The sequence below is a fragment of the Cydia strobilella genome, chromosome 1 (genome assembly GCF_947568885.1).
Source record: "Cydia strobilella chromosome 1, ilCydStro3.1, whole genome shotgun sequence".
Classification (NCBI taxonomy): domain Eukaryota; kingdom Metazoa; phylum Arthropoda; class Insecta; order Lepidoptera; family Tortricidae; genus Cydia; species Cydia strobilella.
This window is the reverse complement of record NC_086041.1, coordinates 30083650-30097496: the sequence shown is the minus strand read 5'-3', so window position 1 is coordinate 30097496 and position 13847 is coordinate 30083650. Positions and strand designations below refer to the sequence as shown.

The following is a 13847-nucleotide window of genomic DNA, read 5'->3' as shown; positions in this document are numbered from 1 at the left end:
TACGTCGTAATGTTGAATGAAAAAGGAAGCATTTTGCAAAATACGCTCGTTTGTAGGAATAAGGCCTCTATGACAAACTATTGTAAGCAAGTCGTCGAGATACTCACATCTGTTTCTACGCCAGATGTCTAAATATTCAGGACTTTTTTTTATACTACGTCGGTGGCAAACAAGCATATGGCCCGCCTGATGTTAAGTCTCCGTAGCCTAGGTACGCCTGCAACTCCAGAGGAGTTACATGCGCGTTGCCCACCCTAACACTCCGCACCCTCGTTGAGCTCTGGCAACCTTACTCACCGGCAGGAACACAACACTATGAGTAGGGTCTAGTGTTATTTGGCTGCGGTTTTCTGTAAGGTGGAGGTACTTCCCCAGTTGGGCTCTGCTCTAGATCTGGAATGACAGCCGCTGTCCTGTGCCCTACCACACAAAGCGAGATGACATTCACAGTGCCCATACCTCTCTTATGGACGTAGTTACCCGGGTCCAAGGTTAGAACCTAATGTAAAGCAATAATCAATTCTTTGGTAGGTATCTTAAGTAAAACCGAAAGATAGCCGCTGTTTCAGAAGCATGCGTGTAGTTTAGAATCCAATGTTGGCCGTTACAGGTTTTTGAATTATAAATAAAATTTCTTTTATTTTTGTGATGGTTGTCTAATTTTAGCTGAGTACTCACTATTCAACTGAGTAAGTACTTATTGCCAAGGTGCTATAGGTATGTATTTGTACTTATTATTGTGTTTCATTCTAAGAAATGTAATTCGATCAATTCGTGCTAAACTTTAAGCAGTTCTCAAATTTTCCTCCCCGTTCCGCCAAAGCGCGATCAGAAACGATTTATCTCATAATAAGAGGCCGGCAAACCAAATAAAATTATTGGTCGAGGCTGGACCTCCCAGATTAAACAAGATTGGCCGGTAAGCTTGTTGTTACAGAGGCGTCCGTTTCATGTCGCCGACACACCATTGGCGACGGCTGTTATTGTATGTGCCATGTGCCACTTTATCTTCCTCATACAAAAGGCACTGTTGATGTTATGCGAATCGCGGATCATACATATCAAAACCCTAATAAACTTAAAACACATTTGAGTTGACTGAGAAGCCAATAAGAGATGCTTTGCTTGCAGTCAGACATTCATCCAGCTTGCACATATTTTTTAAGTACCTATATATTAAATCAGATTATATTGAAGGAAAGTATATATAAATCGCTTAGTGAATAGATGGTCCGCAGGCGTCGAATCGGCGCGATCAGTGGCGCCGGAGCGGGTGGCATTTCCAGGAACACCAAGCACTTCATCGAGGCGCCAAACACACTTTATTAAACGGTTATTTATTAATTATGAGCGGGCATCAAAAAGTTGTAATTGTCTTTAGGCATTTTTCAGAGCTTTACCCAAGGTCGTTACACTGATTAATTTAAATGACAGTATTAAATAGAACCAAGATTTCTAATTGGTACCTAATGAAATTTGACAATAATGAGAGCACTAGAATCAGGCGTAGGTAGATGATAATTATTGGTAATCTTTATTATTTTCAACGGCTAAGCAAAAAGTTTTTTGATTATTTTGGTTCCAGATGTGATTTTAATCGAGTTGATATGATAGGTAATTTTAATTGACTACTATTATAATACCTTTTTTCATCACCACAATGTTTGACATCACGCCATCTTGTATACATTACAATGTATCAACATGCTATAGAACTTATAGAAGTAATTAAATCAATAAGTCTAAAACAAGACCATAACATTGCATATTTAAGATTCTTCGACAAGTGAATTGGACCTGTTCGTCCAGCCATTCTACTTGGACCCGTTACATTCTGCCTAACTCATCTAAATTGGGTATACGGTCTCACTGGGCAGTTTTGTTAACCGGCCAACTTGCCTTGACTCCCGTAACTGGGTGGGTGTCTTACGTAGCTGGTGTCCGGTTAGGATGGAGGGGGACCGGATTCCAGGCTTTCTCCTCTGAATCATAGCGGAATGCGGACTTCTCAGGTTCTCACGGTTGCGATCGATACGCGGTTGGATAACATACTGTTTTCAGGATCTTAGCTATATAGATAATATTAGACAATTATGTATGACCACGATCTTTATTCCAAGCTTTTATTTCATAATATGTTGTTAAGTCAATACCTACTTTTTCTATTTTTTCTTGGCTTCTGACCACATGGACAATTTAAAACTAAACTTGGAGCATTTTTTAAATTTCATTGATACCTCCCCAGGTATAGGGGTAGGCCCCGCCTACTGCGAAAACCGAAATTCGCAAATTGCGGGGATCTTTCCCTTTTACTCCAATGAAGGCGTAATTAGAGTGACAGAGAAAGATGCCCGCAATTTACGAACTTCGATTTACGTGTATTTAGCAAAAAGATTTTTCCGTAAAAACACCTCCTTTTCTCAAAGTAAGGTGAAGATTGTAGGGTTGTAGCCAATGTCACCCGCGTCATAAAAATGGATCACATTCTGGTTTATATAATGCAATAATAAATTAACATGAAAACTTAAGATTACCTCGCAATTTTATTTTACACGACGTGAATCACTTTGTAACGCGGATTTGTTAATTGTACCTACTGACCATCGTGTCCAATTGATAGAAGCACTTAGGTTAGTCACTAATATTATTATAGGTACTCTTATTATGTACTCTCTCACGTGTTTTTTCGCCACATTACTGGACCCTGCATTCATAGAAGCGACGTCTAGCATGAACAACCGTGATAAATTAGGCTATTTGTCAGCCTATGACTTGTTAATGTAATGACTGTATGACTAAACACGGCTGACCTCGGGTTTTCGACAGTGATGCAGCAAGATCTCGTGAAGGTGCGGAACTCGCTACAGTGGTTCCTTTAGCGCGTTCCTGTTCTGATAAATTTGATGTTTGTATCGGTTTATTGTCAAGGAGTCCCCACACTAACGAAAGAGCTCCGCGCTCGATAGACTATGTTCTAATGTGTATGTGGGTGTGTGTGATTTAGCCAGTTTGCAACAATGTCAACTTTTACATATGTATAAAATTATTGTCTATGGCAGCTTTTACAGCGGCGGTCTTCAAACTACCTCTGCCTGACTGCACATTACCTATCTTTTCAATTCCTCCTCCGTCGATTAATAGTCATCGTCATTGTATCCACTTTTTGCCAGCTTGTTGACAAACGTCGCTTTTCCATATCATTGTTTGCTACGACCGCGGGTACTCGCTGGTTTCCACTCTAGATTCCATTAGTTTTTTCTAGTTTAAATTATTGTGTCTTTCGGTGGCGCTTATTTGATAAAATTGAAACAAACCCAATAACGTTAGAAAAAGTAATCATTCCCAGTGAGGACTTGACAAGCTACTGCACTCTGGGAAACCCCAAATGCAACTATTTCCAACTAATTCCAAGCCGATGCTTACAAATATTTGGTTGCCATGAGAGACGTCCAAATAACTGATGCACAGTTTAGTCTTATGTTATGAATCATTGATGACTGACTAACCTGCGAAGTCAATGACAGAAGAGGATATTATGTAACTGTATTACGAAGTTTTTAAGGGGTTACATAATAGTCTATCCTGGTCTATCCTAGTGTAAGTAGACTTGTAATTGTAATGACTCATTTATATTTTGAAACGGACATTTCAAATTATACATTAATTCCACATTGCAAAAGCATAGGTTTGTAATTCAATTCAAACTAAATGCCTGACGACTACTTTAGTTATCCTTTTCTTAGATAAACCACAGAATAACTAATAGTACTAACGTAGTTAAACTGGCCACAATTATATGGTGTTCGAATATAAGAATCAAATGAATATTGTGGCACTTATGTAGCTACAATTGTGCATTAATTTAGCATTTCCGTATGGAACAAGCATTATAATTGCTCGATACCCTTATCCGTATATGAGTATGGTGTTATTATTTACCTATAGACTTTAAGACTTTTAGGTTTCAGAGAAGTATGAAAATTGATTATAATAAATAATTACCTTTAAAGAAGCACTTATAAAAAATTCCTTGCTAAGCGGTTTTTCTTTTTTACAAATAAATTAATATTCGTTACGACAAGAGTGGCAATTGAAACTGGCTGTACGCTGTAGTAATTAAATCACAGCAGCTTCCGTTTTATAAGGCTGTCTATCAACCTTCTCGGCTACCACAATAATCCTCCGATGTCAGAGGTTCTTGAGTGTCGAGAGCCGGGGCTAAAGTGGCTCTCGGTGGCTCAGAGGAGGGGCCCGGTGGGCGGGCCATTCGGCCACAAGCCCCGCCTGGCGCCTGCCCCGCCTGCTTACCATAAGATATGGCTTAAAAGATAAGACGGAGCGGGGAATTATACTTGACGGATCTCTAGATACGAGTTATACCAGAAACGCGCCCCTCGCTAGAGAGGCAGCTATCTGAGCTATTAAATGACAGGTTGATGGGTCGGAACTTAAACTTTCCTCTTAGATAAATTCACAAAAGAAAAAATATATCAAAGAAAAGAGGCGTTTGAAGTTATTGCAAGTTTTATTAGTTAGAGCAAAATCATCTCAATTTTAAAATGGATTTTTCGAAAATATTATTGAATAACTGGTCTTTTTTTTTAATTTAATTTAAGTAAAGATATATATATATATATACGCGATAAAAACTACGCCGGCTCCAACCCTACACCACGGACCCGAGAAGATTTAATTCCCTCCTAAATTGTAGGAGGATATCCCAATATTTTGTTGCCGGTCCCATATTGGGATACCCTCCTACAATTTAGGAGGGAATTAAATCTTCTCGGGTCCGTGGTGTAGGGTGGGAGCCGGCGTAGTTTTTATCGCGTAGGTATATATATATATATATATATCTCTTTACTTGAAAATAATTGTAGTGTATAACTAGCCTTATGAACCGATTTTGCATGTACAACCAGCCTTAAAGTTTATAGTCTATGATTGTTCATTATTTTAGTATGTGGGTATTTTTGCACTTTGTAATTTTTCCTCAGTCACCCGTTGACCACGAACGCTGTAAAGGGTTCGAAACGTTGGGATGTATTATAAATTCAATATACGCGATATAATCCGTTTTCATAGTTTTATTTCATAACTAATACTCAGTTAAGACTTACATAATTTTAACACAATAGGTAACCTTACCCGCTTTCTCTCGTGACTCGCGCCGCCATTGCCAAATCCGTTCTAAACATTTTCTCGGAACCGTCGGTCACCATATTTCTGTCTGTCTGCTTATCTACTTTAATAAAATCCCCAGCTCAATTATAGTTTTTTTTTTCGGTTTGGTCACGTACGTGATATATCGTCGATTGAACAGAATCCAGCAGTTGAGCTGTTTGTAATTTATTTATAAAGGCATCGAAATATTTCGTCAGGTCAAATTAACCATAATGTTAATAACCCGAATAAGTTCGTTTTTTAATGACTTTATTTTTTTGAATAATGAATAAACTTTTAAATTTCCAGAAGAAATTTCGAGGTTGGGTGGATGTTTCTTTCTACAGATGAATCATACTTACTCTTCATAGTAGTAGTAGTAGTAAATTACTTTATTGTACAAAACATGAAATTCATATAAATTTTGGTACAAAGGCGAGATCGGATCTCTTCCAGCTAACCTTAGAGTAAAATGGAAAATTCGAATTAGATAGACAAACTTACAGAACGTACAATAATATTTAAAAAGGAAAACTGTTAATAGTTAATGTAAAACAGAAAATAGTAAGTGATGAAAATGTTATTAAAACTTTTGTGCTGGCTATAGGTAAGTATTTAAGTATATTTAAATACTTTAGGAATACCACGAGTAGTTTTGGTAAATAGTATCTGTTATTAAATTTTTTTTTGTGTTAAAATTGCTATTTTCAGAAAACAAGATAACTTAAACTAAGTATACTTATCATATAGATTTATTGATATCATCAAAATTAATAGCATGCAGTTTCGAAAAAAAATATTGCTGTTTTTACATAACGTCATTAATTCAATTCCGAAAGACCACTAACGCAACAAACAAAAGACAATCGCCGTCTCTACAGTTCGCGCCCCTAGGCCACAGATTACGTGACCTCTGAGCCCCGGGGCCGGGACCCCGACAGCGAAGCCCCAATATTGCCCCCGCATGCATAATGCATGCCGCTGATTCATGGGAGCGCCATTCGGAGTTTATAAATAAACGGAGTTTATAGACGACCGGTCTAGTCTAGTGGGTAGTGACCCTGCCTGTGAAGTCGATGGTCCTGGGTTCGAATCCCGGTAAGGGCATTTATTTGTGTGATGAGCACAGATATCTGTTTCTGAGTCATGTGTGTGAGTATGTGTGTGTGGTTTTCTATGTATTTTTGTCTGAGTACCCATAACACAAGCCTCCTTGGGCTTACCGTGGGACTTAGTCAATTTGTGTAAGAACGTCCCATAATATTTATTTATTTATTATTACTACATAGTATAAAACAAATTCGCTTCCTGCTGTCTGTCTGTTCCTATGGATGCTTAGATCTTTAAAACTGCGCAATTTTGATGCGGTTTTTTTTACATTAGATAGAGTGATTGAAGAGGAAGGTTTATATGTAGTACAAATAGTATACAATACATCGCACCCGTGCGAAGCCGGGGCGGGTCGCTAGTTTATTATAAATCTGATCTAGACCCTTGGTGCTTCATTGCGATTACCTACAGTCAAAATACACACCAGTTTTCCTGGCTACGTTTCTTGCTTAAGAAAGTCACAGATGTTTAGAGTTCAAAGGATTCTCTATAATGCCAAGAAGTAAGAGTAGTAAAAATACCTACATATATGAAACTTGAGTGGGTCTCTATTTTTTTACATAATTATTGAAAGTCATAATGTAATGATTGTCATATTATCATTAGTCATAATTTGGTTTTTCTCAGAAACGCGTAACTTTTCAGGATTGCCATAAAACAAACCTAACCTAACCTATCTATAGGATAACCCGAGGAAAATCCTGAAAAGTTAACGGTTTCGGAATTATGACTAATGATAATATGACAATCATTACATTATGACTTTCAATAATTTTCAATAACCTCAACATGAGTAACCTGTATACATATTATGTAGTACAGATGTAGTATCTCATGATGACTGTGGCCTGTGCAATCTGCGTCATATAAATCGTGGCAGCCAAAGTGGCCAAAAAATATCACAATACATCCTTCGTCCTAGATACTTATGATAACACAGGTGCTAAATATATTTGGTCACTTAGGCAATCATTATTTATTTTATATTGACTGTACTATCAAAATCATTAAATTAGATGAGTCGCAATTTCGCTTTAAAAAAAATCCGATGCAGGATATTCACCCGTCTCTCCGCGGTTGAATTGATTACATAATTTGTGTTTTCCCTACATTTTCCACACTTGTGATGAAGATTGAGTAAGCCTCACTACGGGAGGCCATCAAATAACGCGGAATTTCTGCACACCGGGACCCCGGGATCTACGGGATTAGCGGGATTACCACTACTTACCGATGTCGCATGCATTATGTTTTATTAAATGCGTCGAATACCTTTTTTCCGTCTTTAGTTTGAAGTTGAACATTTAGTAGTTGGGCATTTTCACTTAAAAGTGTACCATTTACTTTTTATCGAAAATCCATCAACTTTTGGGTTATGTCTACTCAGAATCACGAGGACTATCGATTTAAAAAGAAAAAAAAAATGTCCCCAAAAAAATGAAAGTTTTGTAACGCATTTTCACATATGTTTTGTATGGACCATTACAAAACTGACACCCAAAATGTGTATGAAAAACTGGGGACACTGGGGGCAATTTCTCATCTAAAAAAACTGACTACTTATAGCTTATTACAACCTACACAACGTTACATTAAGTGTCTCTACAGCTTGGCAGCGATTAACTTTTTAGTTGCTCCGATTAACATAAAGGACTTATTCTTTTTCGCGAAGGCACTTCGTCGTATCCATAACCGCGTTTTAATGGTCTCATTAGCACACGAGTGGGCTTCTTTATCTGCCTCATGGGCGGGCGGGGGCGGCGCTTCCGTTTCCGTTTCCGTCACTTCGCGGCTTCCGGTCCCGCCGTGTGCACATCCGGTCGGAAAATTCAATTCTCATTTAAAGAAAAATTTTTTTTTAAAGTGGTTTTGTTTGCTAACGGCACTATAATTACCATTAACTGTATCTTTCCGAAATTTTAAGTCTACATATTGATGTTATGACTCTTAAAGTCTTAACTTACATTTAATTTACTTTCATATACATTAAGCCACTAAATTAAAATACCTTTCTATTTTGAGATTTTCTTTTTCATATTGTGTTCAGTGTGAAAATAATGGTTAATTGTTTTTGCAATCATCAATAAAGTGTGTTAATTTGAATGTGTATGTGTGAGTGTTTTAAAAGACATTGTGTTACTTTGTGTGTTTATCACGGTTAAACAACATTGATCCGCTCGTGTGATGGTGGCACCATGCTGTGGCTTAGCGCCGGCGACCGCCGCTTACACCACCTCTACCATGGTATATCTTTTTGAAGCTGAAATATTGAACTTTTTAACATTATTAGACCCCGTCAAATTAATAGTTAAAGTTGATAGTGCATAAATTGATCCCTAAGTAATAAAGTGTCATGCTGTAAGTAAACCTACTACTAATGAAATACCTTTATAATAAATATTTCATGTTGAACAAATATATCCAAAAATATATGCCATAAGTGTTTAGCCTGAGAAAGTAATTTTATATTCGTGATTTGTTAGTGCTTGATTTAATTTGAAATAAAGACCATATAAAAACCAAAAACCAAAGACCCGGTCAAATGCATCTGAGTAACTATCATCAAGGGAGCTGAGCTGATATTTGTGCCACACACGACGCTGTGTAATGCATCTTATAACTTTTTATTTTTCTGTGAAGCCTAAATGGTGACTTGTTTGGTTTTATCAACCCAACTACCCATCACTGTCAAATACATAAGTACAGACACAAAAAAACCACGGTTTTACTTATCGTTTTTACATATATACAGTTTGAAAGTGTGTGTTTTGCGACCTAGGTCTTAAAACACGGAGGCCGTTTAAAGTAAACTCGTAAGCTAACTTTTAGTACCTCTACAAGTGGAAGCCTCTTTTCTACTTCTTTTATTACAATGGAACTTCCACTTGTATTACAAATTACATACATGCTTTCGTTAACCTTTCATATGTGTTTGGTGGTCAAAAATCGGGGGTTCAATCAAACCTTGTTAGGGTTCCGTACCCAAAGGGTAAAAACGGGACCCTATTACTAAGACTCCACTGTACGTCTGTCTGTCACCACTCATGAACTGTAATAGCTAGACAGTTGAAATTTTCACAGATGATGTATTTCTGTTACCGCTATAACAACAAATGCTAAAAACAGAATAAAATAAGTATTTAAGTGGGGCTCCCATACAACAAACGTGATTTTTTTGCCGTTTTTTGCGCAATAGTACGGAACTCTTCGTGCACGAGTCCGACTCGAACTTGGCCGATTTTTGTTGTGGTGTATAGAGCAGAAATAATGATTGTAGAAAAAAATGCAATAAGATGACTTAGATGACTAAAAATTCGGTCATCAGGATTCTAATGATAGCGTATGAATACATCTGTACACATCTGTATATATATACAAGTAAATGTCTGCGTTGCGTGAGTAACAATAATTGGCACTCACTAATTACTTATGTTATTGTTTTAGATCCGTACGCGTCCCTGAGTTGTCGCGGCAGCGGGGCTCCTGCGGGCGGACAAGTGCAACTCTGGCAGTTCCTCTTGGACGAGCTGGCGCAGGGCGCACCAGGAATCTGCTGGGAGGTGAGCTACATATACATTATCTTTGTAAGGCCTGATGTCCTCTTTAGAACGGAAAAATGTAGGGCGCACAAAATAAAATCACATCTTATTTCAGAAACAAAAAAAATTATAAATTTAAAAATTTAAGAAACTAATCACTTTAATTCTCCTAATAATAGATAGGTAGATAGCGCCTAAAATACACATTGCTTGAGGAGTCAATCAATGTGTTGTGTAGCCCTGCTACGACGTAGCAAAGGGCGCGTAGCTGGGCTACGTGCTCAAGTTCGTTAGCATGTAGGTAATGCTAGTTATCGAAATTCGCATTTCACAAACGTAAAGTATGGTTTCGATACGTAGTATGATCGAAACTGGATAATGCGGCGCGAAAACTTGCGTCAAAAAATATTAAGTAAAACATTTTGTCTAGGCATCGACATAAAATATGTTAGATTTTTTAAGATGCTTGAAAAATATGTCTAAAACTGTGGTTTAACATTAGTATTGTCAGGCGTGGCTCACTCCGCGATTTCGTCGCTTCGCTACAAGTACATGCGGCCCACACCAATTTTGGTGTCTAGCCATATTAGTTGCCGCGCACCGCTACGGAACGGACGCCTGCTCGCGCTTGCGCCACCTTGCGGTCATATCTGTCGTAATAGACGCGTTTTGTTAGAGAGTGAACCTTCTATACCTAGTACTATTATTTATTCTGTGATATTGTATTGCCGTGCAGGGTTCTCCAACCGAGGGCGAGTTCCGCCTGAGCGACCCGGACGAGGTAGCCCGCCGCTGGGGCCGGCGCAAGCAGAAGCCGTCCATGAACTACGACAAGCTGTCGAGGGCTCTGCGCTACTACTACGACAAGAACATCATGAGCAAGGTGAGGATCATGGGCAGTCTTACAATAGTAAAGTATAAATATACAGGATTGCCCAACATCAACAATACGATGAGGTAGCCTGACGCTGGGGCCGCCGCAAGCAGAATAGCCAAGAACATCATGAGTAAGGGGCAAACCAAGGCAGCGGTAGCGCTGGCGTAATGTCATCGCCAAAGATTTAACGCGGTTAGCGGAAATCGATGTCCAGGCGGCGCAGCACGGTCGCATTTTTATCGCTTGTCACCATGCCTGTCACGTTCTAACAAGTATGTAAGTGCGAAAGTGACGGGCATAGTGACAGGCGATAAAAATGGAACCATGCTGCGCCCGCAGGATAGAGCGAAGTGGAAGGAAAAAAGTAGGAAAGCGGACCCCGTCATAGTACGGGACAAACGCTAGGAGGATGATGATGATGATGATCATGAGTAAGGTGAAATTAATAAATCGATCGATGCTTATTGACCGAGCATCAGCGAATCTTGTTTCAGCTTGAGCAAAAATGCTGTCGTCTTTCGTATGTCCGGTTTTTCTCCTCTACAGATCGCAATTCTCAATCGATTCCCGTGAAATTTTGTGAACAGGTTCTATGATTATGTAGATATTTTTTGTCGATTAAGTTATTGGACTTTTTTCAAAATGGCGGAGTCATACATTTATTCAATTATAAGCTATGCTCGGAAGGTCTACAGCTCACAGAGCCACCAGTTTAACTAACTTATGTATGTACAGTCAGCAAAACACATGCACGTTTCATTTTGATACTTTGCGTTTGATCTCGAGACGTCTTTGAATGAACAATTTATTAGGAATCCTAAATACATTTGTTCATTTTGTTTCTTTATCACGTACCGTGTCAATAAAAACCCGAATGATTTCAAACGTCCTGTTTTTTTACTCTCATTAAGATGAGAGACATTTGTCTTTTGTCTTTATTTTTAGGGCGTCTGTGAACTGAACGATCGAAAATAAACAAAGTTGCGTCTCGTTGATAATTAATTAGCTTTTATGACAACGGCAGGTTTTAGCGCGTCCCTCCCAATTTTAAACTCCGCCTCCGTAGCCTGGCTTAATTTATAGAATGTCTTATGTCCCTCGAAGTTCAAAAGAACTTATGTCATTTCAGCTTAGGACAGTTATTACACCCTCCACTCCATTTGTAAATTATAACATTTATAACGTCAAATAAAACGAACTCATTTGCATATAGCACAATCGGATTAGGACTAACCTCGAAATCTATGCAACAGACCTGAAATTTGGTATGTATGTTAATAAAAGGTATCTTTTTCATGTCCACACTATTTGATTTGTGCTAATAAGTGAGTGCAGTTTGAAATTCAACGCGGTCTCTTGGTGCGAGTTTTTATAAGTGTTTCTTTATATGTTAGTTGGCGGCAATTATAGCAGAACAAAATAATCATTTTGTATATTTTGTTTTGATTTAATTAGTGAAACATATAAACTGTAATAGATGTCATATATTAAAGAAAAAGTGACGAAGCCCTCCAGTGGTGAAGGCCGGATTCGAACCGGCGTCTTTAGCTATCGCGGCTAACGCCATGAACCCCTAGGCCACCCCGCCACGGCGGTGCCCGTCCGAATTTCTCGACTATATGCCATCTTAGTAAGACTAGGGGTCTTTGACCAGCTCTAAGGGCAAGCAGTGCGCGCTTGCACCTCCTACACGAACTCCTTACGGATTTACGTTGTAGCGAGAGAGACTGGTGCTGCCATCTATGAACAAGTTTGGGAACAAATCAAATTATTTTATTATATATTAGTGACACATAATTTAAATATTAAGCAGAAGATGCTAATGAATAAGGCTTGAATAAGATAACTGAGTTTATTTAACAATATGAGTTTCTATTTGATCGGGCGGTTTTAATTTAAATCGTACTATTATATTTCCAGTTTTAGAATAGACGTCACAGTAAGTAATGACAAGAATTCTCAGTCGTAAATAATTCATAAATCCTGTACCTATTTGGATAAAATTTGGTTATTCCTTCTAATATTATAAATGCGAAAGTTACTGTCTGTCACCTCTTCTCGCTCCATAAAGAAAATAAAATCATGCTTTAACAGTATATTTTAATTACTTAGGTTCACGGCAAGCGATACGCCTACAAGTTCTGCTGGCGAGGGCTAGCGGCAGCATGCCAGGCGCAGACGCCCGACGCGCCGTGGCCGTATCTGGCGCCGCGGCTCGACCAGGCGCCACAGGTGCCACAGACGCCACAAACGCCACAGGCGCCATCCGCGCCGCACGCCTCACACGCGCAAGTGCCCCATTTACCGCCGCACTAGGCTGTAAAGTTATCTGTTCACGTCTACTTGAAAAATGAGTTTATTGCACAAAAGTGGAAAAGTACATACATGTGCGACATTCGTGCAAATCATGTTTCGTATCTTATTTGTATACCTAAGTATATGTTGTGTTAACCGTTATTACTAAGATCGTGGAGACAAGCGTGTTGGTGGCTGAAAACGGTTGTGATCCAGAAGGTTAGTGAAAGCCTTTTAAATCTTTCGATTAACGTAAAATCAATTGCATCAGTTGATGCTCATTCTGAATTGAATGAATCATGGTAAATATGTATGAATATAATTATATAAGAATGTTGCCCGTCGGAAATTTGAAATCTTAATACTATTTGAAGAGGACGTTTATTTGTGAGCAGCTTTCTTGACTGTTGTTAATTTGTATCACCTATTTTTTTAGTAAGACAAACTACTCAGCGCTAAAGGCATATAGGTACGGATAAGTGTTTTTATTTATTTATTTTAACTTTATTACACAAAACATAAAAATAATGTACAAATGGCGGACTAAATGGCCTAATGGCATGGGTTTTTCTGTTTCTTTTCTTTGTAGTGCCGTAATTCGGTGGATATGTTACTAGTAATTACCTATTATCTATTATGTAGGTATACATACTTAACATTTGAACCTAAAAATAGTAACGGTAGTTAATACAATCGCGATGACATTGTGATACCGTGATAAATAAAATATAATAGGTATACAAATACCTGTTCCTTTAAGTCTCTTTAGGTTGGGCTTAATTAAAAAAAATATCTTGTTCTTTGAGAACCGTTTTTACCGTATTTTTAAAACTTAAATGTAACATTTCTAAATGAACTAATTT

The 13847-nt window shown here is 38.3% G+C and overlaps 1 protein-coding gene across 1 annotated transcript in view; it reads left to right on the top strand.

Moving 5' to 3' along the window:
* Positions 1-13502, top strand: part of LOC134740726 (DNA-binding protein D-ETS-6-like) — a 39687-nt gene extending 26185 nt beyond the window's left edge. Inside the window, exons 4-6 of the mRNA XM_063673351.1 lie at positions 9718-9833; positions 10549-10695; positions 12802-13502. Of these exons, the coding sequence (XP_063529421.1) occupies positions 9718-9833; positions 10549-10695; positions 12802-13005 (467 nt within the window). The 3' untranslated portion in view covers positions 13006-13502. The remainder of the gene's footprint in view (positions 1-9717; positions 9834-10548; positions 10696-12801) is intronic.
* Positions 13503-13847: the final 345 nt, after the last annotated feature.